General features: G+C 43.4%; 1 protein-coding gene across 2 annotated transcripts in view; it reads right to left on the minus strand.

The window, feature by feature from the left end:
- Positions 1-21164, minus strand: part of SDC2 (syndecan 2) — a 119821-nt gene extending 98657 nt beyond the window's left edge. The window contains exons 1-2 of one of the 2 annotated variants that reach the window (XM_011936994.1): positions 20978-21156; positions 20645-20832 (exon numbers count right to left, since the gene is read on the minus strand). In XM_011936994.1, coding sequence (XP_011792384.1) covers positions 20645-20704 — 60 coding nt within the window. In that variant the 5' untranslated portion in view covers positions 20705-20832; positions 20978-21156. Of the gene's footprint in view, positions 1-20644; positions 20833-20933 lie in introns of both variants that reach the window. The other variant, XM_011936995.1, reaches the window with a different exon arrangement.
- Between the last annotated feature and the right edge of the window lie 647 nt (positions 21165-21811).

Genomic DNA, 21811 nt, shown 5'->3' on the forward strand with positions numbered 1-21811 from the left:
ATGGGTTCGAACTTCCTCCTTTAGCTCAGAAAAGTTTGATCACCTGAAGCCTTCTTCTCTCAACTCATCAAAGTCCTTCTCTGTCCAGCTTTGTTCCGTTGCTGGCAAGGAGCTGCGTTCCTTTGGAGGGGGAGAGGCGCTCTAATTTTCAGAATTTTCAGCTTTTCTGCTCTGTATTTTCCCCATCTTTGTGGTTTTATCTACCTTTGGTCTTTGATGTTGGTGATGTACAGATGCGGTTTTGGTGTGGATGTCCTTTCTATTTGTTAGTTTTCCTTCTAGCAGTCAGGACCCTCAGCTACAGGTCTGTCGGAGTTTGCTGGAGGTCCAGTCCAGACGCTGTTTGCCTGGGTATCAGCAGCAGAAGCTGCAGAACAGCGAATATTGCTGAACAGCAAATGTTGCTGCCTGATCGTTCCTCTGGAAGCTTCATCTCAGAGGGGTACCCAGCTGAGTGAGGTGTCAGTCTGCCCCTACTAGGGGATGCCTCCCAATTAGTCTACTCAGGGGTCAGGGACCCACTTGAGGAGGCAGTCTGTCCGTTCTCAGATCTCAATCTCTGTGCTGGGAAAGCCACAACTCTCTTCAAAGCTGTCAGACAGGGATATTTAAGTCTGCAGAGGTTTCTGCTGCCTTTTGTTTGGCTATGCCCTGACCCCCAGGCAGGCCTCCTTGAAGAGCAGTGAGTTCCACCTAGTTCAAGCTTCCTGGCCGCTTTGTTTACCTACTCAAGCCTCAGCAATGCGGGTGCCCCTCCACCAGACTCGCTGCTGCCTTGCAGTTCAATCTCCAACTGCTGTGCTAGCAATGAGGAAGCTCCGTGGGCATGGGACCCTCCGAGCCAGGCCTGGGATATAACTCCTGGTGTGCCGTTTGCTAAGACCATTGGAACAGCGCACTATTAGGGTGGAAGTGACCTGATTTTCCAGGTGCCCTCTATCACAGCTTCCCTTGGCTAGGAAAGGGAATTCCCTGACCCCTTGCTCTTCCCAGGTGAGGCGACGCCCTGCTTCGGCTCACACTCGGCAGGCTGCACGCACTGTCCTGCACCCACAGTCCAACAAGCCCCAGTGAGATGAAGCCGGTACCTCAGTTGGAAATGCAGAAATCACCCGTCTTAGCATCATTCACGCTGGGAGCTATAGACTGGAACTGTTCCTATTTGGCTGTTGTGCAACCGCCCCCACCAACTTCCCCTTTATACTCTTCATGCTGGCCTGTGGGCCCTCTGTCTCTCTTCCCTCTCCCTAAAGGCCATTCATGGTGTCTTGAGTTTGCGTTTTCTCCCAGACACTCACTGCTCTGACTCAAACCAGACAGTCAAGTGTGCCATTCTGCCTGGTTAAAGTACCTGTCAGAGTCCCTTGAAGTTTGAGATAATGTCAGATTTCAACGGTTACATACACTTTGGCAAACTTTGGCAAACAGAGATTTTGCCATCAGTTTAACAGGAAGTTGGTCCTAGAATGCCAGATTCCTTCAACTACGGGCAACAAAAGATGTCTAGTGTCAGTCAGACCTAGTTATCAGGAAAGGAAATAAAATATAGTTTAAGTTGCTCAGCACTCACCTTTAAAATGTTGTACAGAATTTTCTAAGGTTAGAAAGAAGCTATAAAGGTCAGCGACTCTCCCCAGCCAGTTGATGGCTTGAATCTCCTCTAAAGATCCTCAATAAACAGCCATCCAAACACACACCAGCTTAGCTCCAGGTATGGGTCCTGCCTCCTGCTGAAGTAGCCTGTTCCATCTTTAACCACCTCTTAGAAAGGCTTTCCTTTTACTCAATCGAGATCAGAAGTTTCCACCCTTTTCACTCTTGGTTGTCCAAAAGTATGTAAGATCCAAGACGACAAAGGGTCAGATGCAAGTCATTACATTACATCTTTCTGGTGCTTATTAGAAGATGATACTACCAAAAGATGTTTTTGTTGTTTTTAAAATTTCCAATAAAAGAAAAAACAGAACCCCTTGCACATGTAGAATGCTAAAGTTGGTTTATATTCAATAACTAAAAGGTTCTATTGAATGAATACTAAACACATCTGTAAATAGTTTATAGTATTGCATCTTCTGGGTTTTCTGCCTCTATTTATACCTCAAGGCACAAAACAACAAAAGCAGCCTGGTGAAGGCTCAGACGGGTAGTTAATGCTCAAAGGACAGAAACGACAAACGCCAGGAGGCACATCCCAAATGCTCTCTTAATATTTATTAAACCAACAATAGCGTTTTGGGTAAATCTTATTAATGGAATACACAAAGTTCTGGGCAAATGAAATTTTAATTCATTTATAGCAGATGTGCCTACAATCCACATTTTGATTAAAAGGACAATAAGCAGTTGAGAGCCTTGGAAATACCGTGTTATTTTGAATATGATATATTATTTTTCTATCACGTAAGACTGTCAAACCTTTTTTTAAAAGCAGGATGTAGTATGCTTTTAGAATTTTCTTCTAAAGCTTGTGAGAAAGGCCTCAGTCTTGGAAATTACCTCAAATCCTTTGTGTAATATATAAAGTATAAAAAATGTACTAAGTATAAAGCATTAAAAAACACTAAGAAAACAAAATATTGAGAAGGAGATGGTAAACACAAGTTCAATTCATCATCTCTTCAACACTCATCGTTGTTTGATGCACTAAAGGCTTCTATTTACATAATCTTTAGCAATTAAAGCTTAAATCATTTAATTTAAAACATTTTCAAAAGCATTTACCAAAGTTTATCTTTTCTTTTACTCTTATTTACCAACGACTAAAATAAGAGATCAGAAGATCAAAAGTACATTGTTACAGTCTCCTATGTTTATTAAACTCAGCAAACACATTTATTCCTAAATACCATTTATGTCACGTGCTAATAATCTTCAAATATTCCATACTTGACTAACTCAACAGTAAATAGCCCCCAATGCCCCACACCTGGCTTGAGCACCCCCATGTTCTCCACTTTCCTTTCTCATCTGGGTCCAAATGCCAATTCACAAAGGAGTGAGGTAAAGGTCTCTCTGTTCTATGCTTGCTATTAAACAGTTCTCTTTGGGGAAACAATCCTTTTCTATCACAGTCCAAGGGATTCTGGGGACACTTCTTCATGTGTAGTTCCCAGAAATCAAGGAACTAGGAAGCTATTCTGGGATTCTTACTGGAAGAACTAGGAAAGAGTAGCGCTTTATACTGCAATTGCTAAGAGGACGGGCTGTTAACCTGAAGTTGCCAGACTCCATCTTGCCACCACCAGAGGAGAAGTCGCTCCTGGTTGTTATCAATAGCTAAAGTCTTCCCTTTTTAGTAAAATAACATCCCCAGATTTTAGTTGGGCACGTGGCCACCCATGTAAAGACTACATTTCCCAGCCTGCATAGCACCTTGTGTGACCATGTGACTATGCTACAAACAGTGGGATACAAGTGTAAGTGATGTGTTACCCCTCCAGGCTGTGGCATTAAAAAGAATAGGTATGTTCTCCCCCTTCACTCTCTCTCCTGGCTAGGAAATAGTATGGATGGACGGTCCACCTTGGACCAGCAGGTAAGAACTGCGTGTGAGCACAGCAGAGTTATGCCACCAGACCTATCTTGGGACTGTTGTGTCAAACAGAAATAAATTTACTTTAAGTCACTATGTTTACGAATGTCTTTTTAACAACAGCTTAGCTGTTACTCTAATTCTATAAAACCTCAAAGTGAATCTAACAAAGGAGGGTTGAGCTGAGTTATATAAGACCTGAGGCTGATAAAAAAAAAAAAAAAAAAAACCCATAAGCCTCTTGATGCAGCCAGACCTGAAAACAGAACCACTTCTGAACTTTTCCATTATCTGAGCCAAAAAGTTTCCACTGCTTAAACCAATCTGAGTTGGGATTTTCATTACTTGCACCAGAACTCACTTGATGAAATGGTTCTGGGTCCTTCGCAGCTTTCATAGCTTTCCCTTGCCCCCAGTGATTGCTTCCCTGAGTAAACTGCCAGGCAGAAGCCAAAACAGCTGTTCTACCTCCTCACAAAACTTTTAAATTAAAGGTGTTTTAAGGGCTGGCTTCTACAAAGGAAACTCACTATTTCTATAAATCAGGGTTTCACAAACTTTAATGTGCTTATGAGTCACTGGGAATCTTGTTAAACTTCAAATATGATTCAGTAAGTCTCAGGTGGGGTTTGATAGCCTGGATTTCTAGAGAGCTCCCAGGTGATGCCCACGCTGCTGGTCTGGGACCCCCATTTGGGGTAACAAGGTCCTAGAGAGGCAGCCTCTAATCCTGACTGAACACTGGAATCACCAAGGCAGCTTAAGAAACAAAAATACTGACACCCGTGCCCCAAAACCTGGGACTCTCAATAGTGTCTGTGCTGTCAAGGATGAGAACTGTAGCTCAGAAGTTCTCGAACGTTAGCGTGCAAAAGAATTCCCTGAAGGGCTTTTTAAAGCTCAAGACTGCTGGGCCCTACCTGCAAAGTTTGATTGCTTGGTCTGTGGAGAGGCCCAGAATCTCCATTTCTAACAAGGTCGGAGGAGCTGTAGATGCTGCTCATCAGTCCCTGCTTCAAGAACCACTGGCCTAATCTGTTACTCCTTGTAACAGACCTCAATTTCCACTGAGAAATAGCACGTATGTCTACTAATTGTATTACATGAATGCTCTGGAACATTTATCTATCAGGCATGCACTCCTAACGGGGAGAATGGAGAGAATTCACATTTGCAATTTCTCTGTGCATGCTTAATACTTTGTAAAGACACATTTAACCCTATCATCCCCAAAATAATAAACTGATGTTGAATTTTACTCTAGATATTACAGACTTAATGGGTTTAAAAGCCTATGCATCATAGTAAATGGTTCATTTTAATAGGCTTCTCAGAATAATCCCTCTTCCAACTCCATTGTAGGACAGATACATGCTGAGTGGCAGTTTCTAAAGGGTCAGCATTGTAATATTATCCTGCAGAGCAATTTTTAAAAGCTTTGAGAAATCCAGAATTCTTCGACAAGGTTTTGTTCCCTGAGTCAATTAAAGATAGACCCTTTTATTCAATGGATGGAAAATTGTGTGTTTTAGAAGTGAGTGAGGGCAAGCATGCTCCCAAATTAGATACCCGAACAAAGTAAACTATGAATAGATTAGATGATGGGCTGCTGCTTTTGTGCTTAAGCATGAACTAAAGACAACTCAGATGTCTTGTTCACAAGAAAGCCTAAAGCACTCTCTCTTCCAACTTCAGCCGCAAACAATACAGCTCCATGGAATTGATGCGACTTGAACCAGGTCCAAATTGCTGAACTTAAGTGCAGGTATGGTAAGAAGGCCATTCTTAAGACATCCATGTAGGACCTATACATGATCAGTATATTCAGTTAAGTCAGAGAATGTATTTCCAATCAGTAAAACAGGCAATTTTTCTGTTCAAAGTATGAACTCAGGCAAATCTAATAAGCTGGCCAAACATGCTTCTCTGCAACCAGACCAAGAGGACAAGTGTCCTTTGTTCCACTAGGAAAAGTTCTCCTTCAGGAAAGGCAATGTTTGCATTTTTTTTAAAAGACATCCTCAGATAAACTTACTTTATAGCTATATAGTCTTCTGTCTAAAGACTTCTCAAATGTTTCCAAATCCACCAAAATAATTTTCGAAAGAAAAAAGTATAATCCAGCAGAAAAGACGTTGGAGAAAAAGAAGAAGCTGGAAGGGAGCAAGGATTTCCCAGTTCCACACTGCTTAGACTGACAGGCAGCAGATGAGTCCTGGAAAGCCACCTCATTCCATGGGGCTTAATCACAGCAGTAGAAAGCATACGTTAAGAATACAAAATCTTACCTGCTAGACTGCCCTCTAAACTGGAGACTAAGAAGTCCTCTAGAGCAGGGTTCTCAAGCCTTCTGGAAGTGAGAATTAGCTTTAACAGGGAGCTGGACCCCCACCACATAGATTTGGATTTGTCTGGAGTGGGGCCAAGGCATGAATAGTTTTTCAAAGCTCCCCAAGTTTATGTAATTCGCAGCAAGGGTTGAGAACCCGTGATGGAGAACATGCCCTCCACTACCCAGATGGAAAACCTAGAGAAACCAAAATGCCTCCTCCTTTCACCAAAACACAAGAGCCACAAAAAGAAGAGGAAAAAAATCAGTCTGTCCTTCTGATCTAGTCAGTGGCACCATCATTCTTCTCTGCCTCATGTTCAAAACCTCAAAAGACTATGGATACCGTCTTCTTTGATCAGCACATCTCATGAGCTGTCCATTTCACTCATCGCCAACACTGAGAGTCTAGCACAGGCTCTATACTGCGCACTCTTATTAGTGCTGGACACCCATTAATTAAGGCATTAGCCCTCACAACACCTCTACGAGGTGGCTACTATGACTCCTCCTTTTTACAGACGGGAAAATCGCCGCATAGAGACATTAAATCACCTGCCCAAGTCCAGAAACTGGCAGAGCTGAGATTTAGAGAGGTTCCATTAATTCTACCTCTTAGTTCTCCCATTACCAGACTGAAGTTTGCAGAGAAGCCATTAAAGCAATATGCTAAAAGTTGGTAAAGAAATCAGAATATCAGTGACCTCAAAGATTAGGCCAACTAATGAAAAGGAAGAGTCTGACGCTTCATGATTGGGGGCTGCAACCATTCGTTAGATACTTCATGATTTGAGGCTGCAATCGTTAAGACACTTCATGATTCAGGGTTGCACCCATTAGACTACATTAAAGAGTGGTGATACATTTAGACACTTTCGCTGCTCTCTTGAACGATTATAGTATCATAGCAAGACTATTTAAAGCTAGAAAAACTGAGGCTTTAACTTGTGCTGGGCCACATAAAATGCAGCCCTGGCAAGTAATACCACCTAGCAGTTGAGAGACAGTTATAGACAATGAATGGAAAATGCCTATGTATAGCAGAAGGCTGTAGTAATTTTTAATGTTACTGCCTTTTAATAAAATTCTTTTCTTAAAAATATCTCATAGACTTATTTTTCTGAAAAAGCTTGACTCAAATACATTTGTGTTATCATAAAATTTATAAAACTCATATTCTTTTTTTTGAGATGGAGTCTTGCTCTGTCACCCAGGCTGGAGTGCGGTGACTCAATCTCGGCTTACTGCAAGCTCCACCTTCTGTGTTCAAGCAATTCTCCTGCCTCAGCCTCCCAAGGAGCTGGGATTACAGGCACCCACCACCACACCCGGCTATTTTTCTGTATTTTTAGTAGAGACAGGGTTTCACCATGTTGGCCAAGATGGTCTCGATCTCCTGACCTTGTGATCTGTCCACCTCAGCCTCCCAAAGTGTTGGGATTACAGGTATGAGCCACCGCACCTAGCCTATTTTTGTATTTTCAGTAGAGACAGGGTTTCACCATGTTGGCCAGGCTGGTCTTGAACTCTTGACCTCGTGATTCACCCACCTTGACCTCCCAAAGTGCTGGGATTACAGGCATGAGCCACTGCACCTGGCCAATATTCAAGAGGAAACTCTTGGGAGAAAAGAGGAGCCTACATCTAAGACTGGCAAAAAGAAATAGGTAAAAAAGCACTTCTACCTGGGCTGTAGGTGTATCACACTCTCTCCTGGAAGGCACTGACATAATTTTAGTATAAAAATCCAAGGAATGCTCTTTTTCTCTTAACTACAATAGCAGCCTTTTTCCCCCCAGAAAATGCAGTATTAATTCATTTAATTTTGCTTCTGGTCCCGATTCTTATCTCCAGGAAGCCTTTATCTCCTTTTCTATCTATAAGTCTCCACAATCTTCCTAAGACTTACAAATCAACTCTATTTCAGTCTCTGGGTCTTCCAAATCTCAGTGCTCTCAACTCTTCTCCTATAATTAGCCCGAAGTTTCACCAGCAGGTAAAGGAATTAGTTGGAGCACAGTTTAGATGGAAATTGAAAAAGTATCGAAACACCAAAGGATTCTGCACAAAATCCACTAACCACATTGATGCTGAATGTATAACATAAAATGTATGTTCTGTGGTATTTCATTTATGTATTGAACATGTGCCAGAAATAAGTGCATTAGGTGCTAATCATTAATGTGGGGAATGAGGGAGCAGAAGCAGCCAGAAAAGGAATGTTTTATAAGAAAATATACTACTAATAAAACAGCCTAGGCTAAATTTACAACTCTGCCGCTAATTAGCTAGGTAATCTTGGATAAATCACTTAACCTCTCTGGATGTGTTTCTTTTTAAAAGTCCATTCCAGCTCTAAAATCCATTGTTACAAAAACTAAAAAAGCAAAATCCAAAAGAATACAGTGAGAATTATCCCAACACTTCTATACTTCTTGGATTACTTAGCTAAGGCTATTCGATCTTCTTTTTTTTTTTTTTTTGAGACGGAGTCTCGCTTTGTTGCCCAGGCTGGAGTGTGGTGGCGTGATCTCGGCTCACCGCAATTTCTGCCTCCTGGGTTCACGCCATACTTCCACCTCAGCCTCCCGAGTAGCTGGGACTACAGGCACCCGCCACCACGCCCGGCTAATTTTTTGTATTTTTATTAGAGACAGAATTTCACCATGTTAGCCAGGATGGTCTTGATCTCCTGACCTCATGATCTGCCCGCCTCAACCTCCCAAAGTGCTGGGATTACAGGTGTGAGGCACCGCGCCTGGCCAGCTATGGCTATTTGATCTTAACTGAACACCTAATATAAGGTCCACAGCCTGGGCCACATAGTGAGACCCCACGTGAACAACAACAACAAAAACTTAGCCAGAACTAGTGCCTGTAGTCCTAGCTACTCAGGAGGCTGAGGTAGTAAAATGCCTTGAACCCAGGAGATTGAGCCTGCAGTGAACCATAATCACACCACTGCACTGCAGCCTGGGCAACAGAGTGAGACTCCGTCTCTTATAAGCTTTCACCGGATACATATAATATATGCAAAGTATATAATAATATGATGTGGATAATATATAAGTATATATTGTAAATATATATTTTTTACCTGATTACATATAATATATACAAAGACCCAGCTCTCACTTTGAAGAGCCCAAAGTTTATAGAATATGGAGAATCAGACTGGTTGAAACATATGGTTACTTTCTCCCCTGATAGAAATATCAACAGATCATTCAGGTTCTAAACAATTTCTTACTCTCTCTACCTTTCGCACATTTTACCATTTGGAAGTCTTTCTTTGAAGAGAAGATTGGGAAAAAGAGAAACATATGAAAATCAAGTGTTTCCAAGTCATCAACAGAATTCTCATTTTTCTCCAACATACTGTGCCACTTCAAGGAAGGTTTTAGGAAGGTTTTGCTTTTCCAAGAGACCAGTGACTTATCTTCTACAAGGGGCTCTTCTTATTTGGCATTGTGGTTTTTTTGGCAATTTTGATTGTACAAACGCCCAACCAGATTCAATGAAAACTGATGCATATTTTACATATAACACATATGTTAAGTATTGGCCCAACTCATTTTCAATTCTCTAGATAATCATAAGGTAGATAGTAGTTACTACAAGGTGGGTACCATGTCATAATTTCTTTTTAACTTGCAGGACCAACAAAGAGTTTTGTTCTTCATTGGCTTACAGTAATGTATGTCCATTGTTAAACTGATTTATCAAGTACAAAACTTAATAACTAATCAGCATAATCACAAAATCTAATCAAATCTAATAAATCAAAACACCACTCCTAATTAAGCGAGTTCAGAAGTGGGATATAAATAAAGTTAAGATTTTAATTCAATAGTAAATTCATATAAAACAGTGTTTAAAAATTAGGGTTCCAGGCTGGGTGCAGTGGTTCATGCCTGTAATCCCAGCACTTTAGGAGGCCAAGGCAGGCTGATCATGAGGTCAGGAGATGGAGACCACCCTGGCCAACATAGTGAAACCCTGTCTCTATTAAAAACACAAAAATTAGCCGGGCACGATGGTGCGCACCTCTGTAGTCCCAGCTACTCAGGAGGCTGAGGCAGGAGAATCGCTTGAACCTGGGAGGCAGAGGCTGCAGTGAGCTGAGATCACACCACTGGACTCCAGCCTGGGCAAGAGAGCGAGACATTGTCTCAAAAAAAAATAATAATAATAATAAAAATAATTAGGGTTCCGATGCTGACCTTAAGTATTTTAATTATAATCACAAGTACTACCAAAGATTTTCCCGTCTTAACTAAATTTCCAACTTGTATGCAAGTTTTAGCTAAGTATTACTCAGGAAATATGGGTGATGGAGGAAACACAAAATATAATTAAGCATCATAACTTGCCTGATTAAAAATAAACCAGTTCTAAATTTGTGAAAATATATGTCCCATATTGTCAAGAGTCAGGATGCAAGTGAGAAACACAAAACACATGCATATATATTCATATATAAACATGTAACGCAAAATCACAAAACTTAAAGATGGAAGAAAAGAGAAACCAACAGGTTTAAATCACCTACTATGGGTCAGGCTTTGTGTTAGAAGATTTTAGTCACTAATGAGGTTAATCTTCAAAATAAACAAAAAGCAAAATATTCTAATCCCAGTTTCACACTGAAGAAACAAGCTTGGAGATGATAAGAGACTTCTCATGGCTTTTAAGGCCACATGGCTTTTAAGTGGAAATACCAGAAACTGAACCCCGAATTATCTGATTCTAAAACATTCAAAACCATCTCCTGCATTGTCTTCATTTGGGAGAGTATACAGTGAACCTGGCCAATGCTAGAACAACTCCATATGAATTAGAATCTATATATGTCACGGCCCATCCTTTACTGGGTTGTCACACACCTGTCACTCATGCAGCTAGAGACTGTTGCCTAACGACTTTGTAAACACAGGCCTTTTGGTTCCTAAACATGTCAAGTGAATTGAGTCCTAAGCACAGATGTACTAGCCAAATATAATATGCCTTCAGTTAACCAGAATTTGGAGAACTTTATATTAATACTTTCACACGTACTTTCACCAGATGCTTTTTCTGCATCTGTTGAGATGATCAAATTGTTATCTCCTTTAAACTGTTAATACCTGCATTGCTTTTCCGATGTTGAAACTGTCCTTGGAAAAATCCCACTTGGGCTCATCATTATTCTTTTAATAAACTGCTGTATTCAATTTGATAATACTCTATTTAAAATTTTGACATCTAATATAAATGACATTGGCTATAGGTTTGTTTTTTCTGCTTGTCTTGTCTGGTTTTGACATAGAGTGATGATAACCTCCTAAAATGAGAAGGAACAGCCTTCTATCATTCTCTGAGCTTTATAACATATCTTTCTCTGAAGGATCAGCAGAACTTACTTGAACAACAATCTAGCTCTGGTGTCATTTTTTAATTGAAATTTTTGTTGAGATAACTGTAGACGCAAACAGTGTAAGAAATAATAGAAAGCTCTCTTGTGCCCCTTCCTAGTTTCCCCCAATGGTAACATTTACAAAACTACAGTAAACATCACAACAAGGATATTGATATTGATACGATCTACCAATCTTATTCTGATTTTCCTGGTTTTACTTGTATTCATGCTGTGTGTGTTTGTGTATATGTATCTACACAGTTCTGACGTGTATGGATTTGTCTATATACATTATCTTTATACACACACACACACCTTTTAAAATATAACCAAGGTCTCACTGTACATAGTTTTATATCCAACTTTTTGTGTACTGTAGTTTCTAAGTTATAAATACCCTTCAAATAAATCTTTAATGGCCACATGATATTCAGTGTCTAAATCAGAATCTTATTTAACAATTTATTATTGTACATTCGGGTTGTTTCCTTTTTTTTTTTTTAACTATTATAAGTAAGGCTTTAACAAACACATTAAACACTATTTACCTGGTAATGATTTCCTTCGGACAGATTTGTGGAGGTAAAATTACTGGAAAAGATGAGTTTTCCACATCTTAACACGGATTTGTCCTGTCCCGGTAAGGAACCTTTCATCAGTCAGAAATAATAAATGGCGTATTTTCTCACATCATCCACTTGTAGAGAAAAGCTGAGTACAAACATATTCCCAATATCTCAGCATAGAACTAGTCTACCCCAAGACAAGAAGAAAGCCCCAGTTATGAAAAAGTAGGCTGTACCATGCATATGCTGAGCGATCCTCTGGACTAGAGCTTATCAGATGAACCCAAGTAATGTGTGTGCCAAGCCCTTATTCTTCAGAGAAGCAGAAAGCCAAGAATTATAACTAGCATGGAACACAAAGCAAGGACATTCCCCTTATGCTAAAAAGTCCCTACCTATTGTGTCTCACATAATCCTAAAAACTTATTTTAGGATATTCAGTTTTACAGATGAGAAAACTGAGCCCAGAAAGGTTAAGAAACTTGTCCAAGGTTACATAGTAAGTGTATCCAAACCTAGGCAACACTACCATAGTCTACTCATTTAGATTCTTGCTTGTGGTCTGCACAGTAGACCAGGCTCAAGTGCTCTAGAGAGGGACCAAACGGAAGGCACCAGTTAAAAGCCCCACTCTGGAAAGGGAGATCCAGGCCAGAAACCATATGAGGAGCCTAAAACACTTTATGAGACTTATGGTTTAAAAAGCCCCCCAGTATTTCAAGTCATGTTGTCTTCTATCTAGAATGAAAGTTATTTTTACCACTCAGCTATTCTTTATGTTACACTGGCCTGTATCAGAAAACATATATAAAAAAAAAATACTAGTGATATGGTTTTGGCTGTGTGCCCACCCAAATCTCACCTTGAACGGTAATAATCCCCATGTTTCAAGGGTGGGGCCAGGTGGAGATAACTGAAACATGGTTTCCCCTATACTTTTCTTGTGGTAGTTAAGTCTCACAAGATCTGGTGGTTTTATAAAGGGGAGTTCCCCTGCACAAGCTCTCTTGACTGCCACCATGTAAGACATGCCTTTGCTTCTCCTTTGCCTTCCACCATGACTGTAAGGTCTCCCCAGCCATGTGGAACTGTGAGTCCATTAAACATCTTTCCTTTATAAATACCTAGTCTCAGGTATGTCTTTACTAGCAGAGGGAGAACAGACTAATACAAATAGACATTAGATCAAGAATACTCAGGACAATGTATATACTCCTAATAAACAATGAATACTCAGTTCAAGGTAACAGGTTACCATGAGCTATTAGAAATTACTTGCCTTTCTGTAAGGTGAATAAATTCCATGTTTCAATAATAAAATTAGAAGTATTTGACAGGGGATTAATAATTACTTATTAAGTTAATCTTAACATTTTTCCTACCACACCCTAAAACGCAGAAAAAGTAAATATTAAAGACAGATAATTCTTCTAATTCAACTCCATCATTTTAGAGATGGGAAAACTGAGGTCCCATAGGGATTAAGACAGTTAATTACATGTGTACAAAACCTGCTTTTGCCTTGACTTAAAACGTTGTATACTTAGTCTACTGTATTATATTTAACAACAAATCACACATAAATACATACTTAACTCGGCTGGGTGCAGTGGCTCACGTCTGCAATCCCAGCACTTTGGGAGGCTGAGGCAGGCAGATCAGTTGAGGTCAGGAGTTTGAGACCAGCCTGGCCAACATGGTGAAACCCTGTCTCTACTAAAAATACAAAAAAAAAAAAAAGCCAGGCGTGGTGGTGTGTGCTGTAATCCCAGCTGCTCAGGAGGCTGAGACAGGAGAATCACTTGAACGGTGGGAGGAGGTTGCAGTGAGCCTCATTTATGCCACTGCACTCCAGCCTGGGTGACAGAGTGAGACTCTGTCTCAAACAAACAAAAAAAAAGAATACATATTTAACTTTTCCCTTAAAAAAATAATTTTCCTTTAACAATTGTGTATCTTGTCCCATGTATCATTCTTACCGTAAATTATATTAATTGCACATACTCCTTAAATATTACAGCTGCTTGTATTTAATATACCTGTGTAATCATATAAAAAAACACCAAAATGCTTTGTAGAGAGCATATTTACTGAGTCTTTGTGACATTTTTCACAAAATAGATTGAATGGTACAGAAAAAAAACTATGAAAATGTCTTTAATAACATTTTTCCATTTTTCTGAGACTACGGATTGGCTATCACACCACAAGCAGCATACTCGTTGGCTATGAGTTGGATATGAAATGCAAATGGAAAATCTCCAAAGATTTCAAGGCTTCTCCCTTCTCCCACTCCCACCAATTCTCTGAGATACTCGAGAAAAACAGACATTCACAATTCTATTTCAACAGTGTCCTCTCCTATTCAGAGGCATTCACCCCTCCCTCTATCCCTGTTGCTAAAGCTAATGCTGCCCTAGAAACAGACTTATCACAATGCAATCGAGATTTTTAATAGTAAGACCTAAAGCCGAAGTGGCTAAAAGAAGAAATTTCATGCATTTCTACTCTTTTTTTTTTTTTTGGAGATGGAGTCTCACTCTGTCACCCAGGCTGGAGTGCTCACTGCATCCTCCGTCTCCTGTGTTCAAGCAATTCTCCTGCCTCAGCCTCCCAAGTAGCTGGGATTACAGGTGCCCACCACCATGCCCGGCTAATTTTTATATTTTTAGTAGAGATGGGGTTTCACCATGTTGGCCAGGCTGGTCTCGAACTCCTGACCTCAGGTGATCAGCCCGCCTCAGCCTCCCAAAGTGCTGGGATTACAGGCAGGAGACACCTCGCCAGGCTACATTTCCACTCTTAAAAAATAAAAATACTCCCTTTTTCTGCCCCCAGATCCCCAAAATATACTCACTACCCCTGCCACCCCATTCTAGATGACCAACAGCATACCAACACGTGATACAAACTAAATTTTAACTCTCTCCTTCCCATGTGCTGGAATCTCAGCACAGCCACAGGAAAGAGGAGGAAGTGTGATTGTGCACAGCTGATGTGTCAGGACGTTACATCAATGTCTTCTTTATTCTTGACACCAACCCTGCAATGTTGATGATACTGAGTGCAGAGGCATCAAAACAGGACAACCAGCCCAGGTCCACTGGGGGCTGGTGTATTCTGTTGACGCCTGAACCATAATGCCTTCAGTGGCCAGCATGAAACTTCTGCAGGAGTGCCAACCAACCCCAAGATGCCCTGGCCCATGGGTACCTGCACTTCAACGTGCAGCATTAACAGGTGTTTACCCAGCTCCTGACCCAAGCTCAGCACCGTACAGGGGTAGGAGGTTTGGAAACATGGTTTCTTCCCATAGCACTAATCTTGATGGGAGAGAAAATTCAGCTCTTTAGAATGTCAGAGAGGTAAGAACATCTGACATGGCTCCCTCATTTCATTGCCAACAACAACAACAAAAAAAGGCCAAGACAGGAAGAAAAAAAATTTTCCTATCTTCTGTGCCTCAAGCACCATTCATATGCACCCTTCATTTCATCTTCACAGCAGTCATGTTATAAAGGCATTCTTAGGTCCAATTTACACACACACACACACACACACTTTTTTAAGTGACTCAAAGCTTTAATATACTGTCCAAGTGCTGGCAAGGTACCAGCATCTGAACCCAGACTTGTCCACCTCCCAAGCCCAAGCCCTTTGTACACTAAGCCCGGCTACTGCTGAAAACCCTAGTAGTAACACAGAATAGCACATAATTAAGGGGTGATGCTGTCATCTAGAACAGCAATTTCCAAATTAGTCTGATTCATTAGAATCATCTCAGTTGCTTCAAAAAAATACAGATTCCCCCAGACTCCCACCCCCATTCAGGCTTCTGATTGTGTCAGTCTGAGAGAATGCCTGAAATCTGCGTTTTCACGTACTTCCAATGATTCTGATCATCAGTATGCCTTGCTACTTACAGAAGGATTAAAAACAACAGGGCTGGATCACCCATGAAAAGGTATTTGGAGCTTGGATTGAATCAGTAGCATTTAAAAGGAGAAACACTGAAAAGGTAGCAATGCCCAGGGAGTGTTCATGATAGTGATACCAATGGGCCAGGGCTGGGAGACGTGATGGAAAGCGATCAAGGGGGTAACTAGAAAGGAAGGCTATTGTGGAGCCGCTTATAAATCCAGCAGAGGCATACAGACTATATGCCATGATAACAAGGACAGACAGCGGTGTCTAGACCATGGGCAACATGATCAAAGTGGTGGAGGACAAACCAAACTGCATGCAAGTGTCTGGGCCAGGAATGGCAACTACAAGGCTATAGACATAGAAGCACAAGCTGGCAAGCCCCCAAGGAAGAAAAAAAGGGAAAGCTCTTCATTTAAAAGAAATTTTCTCCCCCATCAAAATTAGTGCTGCAGGAAGAGACCAATGGCCAGGAAGGGTGGCTCACGCCTATAATCCCAGCACTTTGGGTGGCCAAGGCGGGTGGATCAGCTGAGGTCAGGAGTTGGAGACCAGCCTGACCAGCTGAAACCCCATCTCTACTAAAAATACAAAAATTAGCCAGGTGCGGTGGCACGTGCCTGTAGTGCTACTTGGGAGGCTGAGACAGGAGAATTGCTTGAACCTGGGAGGTGGCGGTTGCAGTGAGCCAAGATCATGCCATTGCACTCCAGCCTGGGCGACAGAGTGAGACTCCACCGCAAGAGGAAAAAAAAAAAAATGATTAGTGCTGTGGGAAGAGACCACGTTTCCAAACCCCTGACCCCTTGCAATGCTGAGCTCAGGTCAGGAGCTGGGTAAACAACTGTTGACGCTGCATATTTAAGTGCAGGTTCCCATGAGCTGGGGCATTCTGGGGTCGGTTGGCACTCCTGCGGAAGTTTCATGCTGGCCACTGAAGGCATGAAAAAATGAACGGAAAGATCACTAGAACGCAAGCTCCAAGAAGGCAGGGGGATATCTGCCAGTTTGCTCACTGCTTTACCGCAATCTCCTAGTAGGAACTAAATAAATATTTGCAGAATGAATGCACAGCTGGACTTACAGGCAGACTGGACAAGCAAACCAACAAAGATGAACGAGTCCAGGGTTTCTTCAAGATTTAAATCCAAATGACTAGGATGAAAATGATAGTACTGGCACAGTTGACTAAAAAAGTTAAATAAGAGTAGATTGGTTTTAGCAAAGATTCTTTTTCATTACTTCTGGCTTTTCTCTAAGACTTTATTTTGGCCTCTAGTCCATGAAAAGAATTCAGTGGTTTTGAGATTCTGCAATGCACCCTTGGGCCTTGGGAAGAAGAAAAGGATGGGCAAAATCTTCCAGTTTGATTTTTGGCAATGGAAGAAGGGCAATCTAGTGAGAATCTAAACTCGGATGGCATTCCTCACAGGACAACTGGAGCCCCACCAGCAGGTATGCCAACAGCACAGTGGCTTGACTGGACTCGCTCTAAACCTTAATGACAGGGCTGGTAGGGCTCTGTGTGACTGGGTCAGCTTCAGGGGCCTTGCCAACCAGTGGAGACTCCAAGCCACCTCTAGCAGGCCAGTCAGGTCTCCGAGGGCTTTTGGAGACTTGAAAACTAGTTCCACCCAGGGAACAAACTAGTTCACCTTTTGAAATCCTTTCCAAACTAATGACTATCCAAGGCGCCATTTAAGTGATCGTATTACACAGTCCCTGGTAGGCTACCCCTCGAAGGGTGGTTACCATCAAAACTAGACATATCAGGTCCTAGAGGCAGAAGCTGAAGGGCATGCTCAAATTGCTTCTCAGACATCCGTTTTCTACAAGCCTGATCTTTTAAGATCTTTCCTTCTTAAATGACATCCTCCTTCTGCTAATACCCAACTAAGGAAGAGCCCTTGTTTTTATAAAATTTCCTAGCAAAAGCAATTTGTTTCACTCATAAAACAGCCAAACTATATTTTCTATAGAACTGCAAACAGTTACATGATTTTGATTTTAGTTACCCTTCTAATGTAAACTTTCCAGAGCCTGCCTTTCATAATACACCAGGAGATAATGCATGAGTCCAAATGACCTGACAGTTTCTTTTAATTTACAGACATCTAAGAATGTTTATAAAATTCCTCTAGTTCAGAACACTTCCTTTTCTTAAACACATTTCCAGTTCAAATTATGTGTTTATAGCAGTCTGCAATATATTATTTCTAAAGATAAACAGTCATGTAAAAAATGGACAGAAAACCAGCAGCATATCACTACTGCCACACTCAGTCAGACTTTCCCCTTGCCTGGTGTTCCACAGTGAAAGTCCTAACCTGACAGTGGAAAGTATGAATGGATCACTAGGAACAGATTTCCCAGCTGTCTCCAGGATCCATAAAGGAACAGCTACCAGTTCCTTTTCACAGGCAGTTTTGAGCCTTAGTTCCTGAGAATCTCTTTTTTCCCCCCAGAGCTAAGTATAAAACTCAATAATTCACTAACTGTAGGCAGTTTTCCTTTCTTCCTTTTAAAGGGAGGCTTTAAACCCAAATCACTACTTCTAAATCCCAGGAAACAGTTGCAGTTTTCAAAATAAAATGCAAAGTCCTGGAAATAATATTCTGTAATTGCTAAATTTTTTAAAATTCAGTCTTTTGACTTCATTTATATTTTTGTTGCTATACATAAAACAAACAGAGACCGGAAAGTGATTTAAATGGACTGTTAGCCATTCTGGGCCTTGAAACGCTTCTATTTAGAAAGACTGACTCACTGCCTAACAAAGATTCTCTGCTAGTCTCCAAGTTGACATTTTATAAATATCTAATCACCCTTTTTGGATGATTTTCCAATTACTGAAAACAGTGTCTATCACAATGCAGTTCACTCGGAAAGCATCCAGTTCTGGTTCAAACTGAGAAATATTAGAACCCCAAACACACACACTTCAGGGGAAAGCTGTCACCGGGGAGAACCCGTATATAGTTCGGCCAAACAACTTCTGAAGGAGCACTGCTAGATTTATGCAAAAACCCAGAGTGGCAGAAAACAGAAACATTCTTTCTCCAGAATCCCAAAACAGTAAGATTTCCTAGCAAATTCCTGAATAAGACTCAGCAAAAAAAGGTCCTCCTTAACCATGTGCATTTTTTCAGGCAGGCTCTTGAAATTTATTAGATGAAGTCCCTTTGCCCTGTTTTGCAACAAGATGAGCAACAACGTTTATCTGAAATAAACAAGAGAACTGCTGCCTTTTGGTGTACAAAGAGCCAAAGTTCATCATAACTGGTTGGAAGATACCTAATATCAATGGATTAAACCATCATCTGCCAAAGGGAAACACTGATAAGGCTCGGAGTTCTATTTTACAACCTGAGCACCCAAAATACTCATGTAGTCTGTACTGTTTCCAATTCTACATGCTCTCCAACCACAAAGAACGTATGGGGATCTGCTAGCACACACAGAGGCTCCCACACTGATTAAAAATGTCCATCTGCCGCTCGATGCCAAAGAGGTTTCCCAGTCCTAAATTAGCCTCAGCACAAAAAAAGGGGAGGGGGGAGACTCAAACTTGTAAAATCACCTAAAAGACCTTAAGATGATATAAATTGTCTCTGAAGAGACAATTCAGTTAATTAGAAATTGACGCGTTATTAAATGGCAAAGGGGAGAGGACGTGGGGAACCAAAAGGGCCAGAAACAGCGGCACTCCTGAGACCCCAGAGAGCACTGAGCCTGCAGACGAAATCTGGGGTGTTCAAGCTTCCACCTTGCCCGACAGAGCAGCTCCTGGCGCCCAGGTAGAGGCGGCTGAGGACTAGAGGAGGCCAAGGAGGCAGTTCCCTTTAGAGGGCGCTCATTGGGCGACGTGGGAAAACAAGCTCCAGCCCCCGAAGCGCGACCAAAAGGAGAAATCAAGTTCCCACTGCCAGAGCGGGGGAGGGAAGCTGGGTGCTCGCAGGCGCCCCGTCGGAGACGAGACTCCTCCCGGCCCCAGAAGCGCCCCGCCAGGGCCAGAAAGGGCTAGCGTGGCGGGAGGGAAGCCTCTGTCCCCGAGCGGCCAGGCGACCCAAAGCCAAGAGCCGTGTCACACGTACCCCGCCTCGCCCTGCTTGCCGCACTCCCGTGCAACTCCTATGAAAATGTCCTCCTGCCCCTGACGCCCCGCGGTCTAACCTCCGCCCCTCAACGAGGAGGGGGTCGCTGCAGGACTGGGAATCCAGTGGCCGGCGTCCCAGCATTTTCGGACGCGTTCCGTACATCCTCCAGTGTCCCCATGCGGGACCGCGGAGTGCGATTCCACGTAGTGTGGGTTACCTCGCCCTGGCCGCAGGGAGCATCAAACAAAAGAACTTTTGCAAACTTTTATCTCTGGACACTCGCGGGTCCCTTAAATCTGGCCCCCATCTCCCCAGAACTTGCACGCAATCAAGCAGGAAAGCTGGCGTGGGGGGATGGTGTACGGAGGAAGGGACCCCAAAGTTTCAAGGTCATCCCTGGTCTCGACGAGCGCGCGAAGCAGAGCCGTTCCCTCGTGGGCCCGACCCAGGCTCTCCCCTCCTGCCACCCTTTCCCCTCCGTCCTTCCCGGACCACGCAGCAAGACCAGCCCAGGGCGAAGAAGTTGAGAGTGACTTCAGGGGCCTCGGCGGTTAGAACAAACCGCAATTCTCGTGCCCCCATTCCCGCGGACCGCCGGGCAACGCCAGCGAGCAGCGCTTTTCTGCGGAAGGGAAGAGGGGGAAAGGGTGACCCGGCGAGCGCATTTGTCCCAGCGGATCTCCGGTGTACCGTGGGGGCTGGGAGTTCCCCAGGTGGCGCTCCCCTATTCCCCGCAGGCTCCTCTTGTAGGTTCGAACACCCTAAACGGCGCGCGCGTCCCCCGCCTGGCCCACTCACCGACTCCGCCGACACGCAGGCCACCAAGCCCAAGGTGAGCAGGATCCACGCGCGCCGCATATTCCCCAGGGACCCGCTGCTCGCAGCCACCGCTTGCAACCAGGGCGAAACGAAGCCTCCTGCCCAGCGCTCGGCGCAGCCCGCGCACAGGAATCGGCAGCAGAGTAGCCGCAGCGACTGCGGCTTGGGCTCGGGGACTCGGGCTCGGGGCTCGGGGGCGCTCGCTTCCTCCTCCTGCGCCTGCTCCCGCCGCCCGCAGCTGCGCCCCGGGAACGCGGCGCTCTCTCACTTGTTCGTTTCTGCACTCCCGACACGGAGTTGGTGCTCCGGAAGGCTGCTCTCTGAAGCTCTTCTTGCTCTGCTGTGGTTTTGCTCCTCCGCGGACTCCTTTCCCGTGCTGAGGTTCAATTTCTGGTTTTAAGGAATAAATTCGCCGGCTTGAAAGGGAGCTGCGGCAGAAGTTTGGGGGCAGAGCGGCGGGGACGCGCGATACGCGCGGCTGGAGCTCCGGGAGTATCTGGAGAGCAGCGCGTCCGAGCGGGGCCACTGGTTCCGCGGCTGCGCCCCTCCTCCTCCCGCGCCGCGCCTCCCTCCCCGGGTCCTCCTCCTTCTCCTCCTCTTCTTTTTCTCCGGCTCCGTCCCTCCCTCTCTCCCTCTCTCCCTCCCTCCCTCCCGAGCCTGCTTCTCCGGGCTCCCCTGGGCTATTGGGGAGAGGAGGCGGCAGTGTGACTCCCAGATAAACCCGGGAGAAATTCCTACAGGATTACACGCCGATTGGCAGCTCCAAGGACCAGTGGGCGCCGCGGCTCCGCGCTGTGGCTGCGCCGGGTCTGCTCATCGGCAGACCAGGGCTCCTGCGTTTTCTCGCTCCCTTTCTTCCTTTCTCTCCCCACTTTTCCTCTCTCCTTCTCTATGCTCTTTTCTCCCCTGTTTTCTTTTCTCGTTCTCTTCTTCACTTTCCCTTTTCTAGAGAACAATTAGTGAAGAAACGAGAGACATATGTAGCTTTTCTGCCTTGAGAATTCGACCAGGAGAAACTGCCTTGTGAGTTGGGGAGGGGGGGGGAGTGTAAGATGCCTTCAAGCAATGTGAAGTGTTCATAAATCACCAGTTCGTGAAAATTGCATTTTTAAAGAGAAGATAATACATGTAATAAATATGTAGTGA

The sequence above is a fragment of the Colobus angolensis genome, unplaced genomic scaffold, assembly GCF_000951035.1.
Source record: "Colobus angolensis palliatus isolate OR3802 unplaced genomic scaffold, Cang.pa_1.0 Scaffold16, whole genome shotgun sequence".
Lineage (NCBI taxonomy): Eukaryota > Metazoa > Chordata > Mammalia > Primates > Cercopithecidae > Colobus > Colobus angolensis.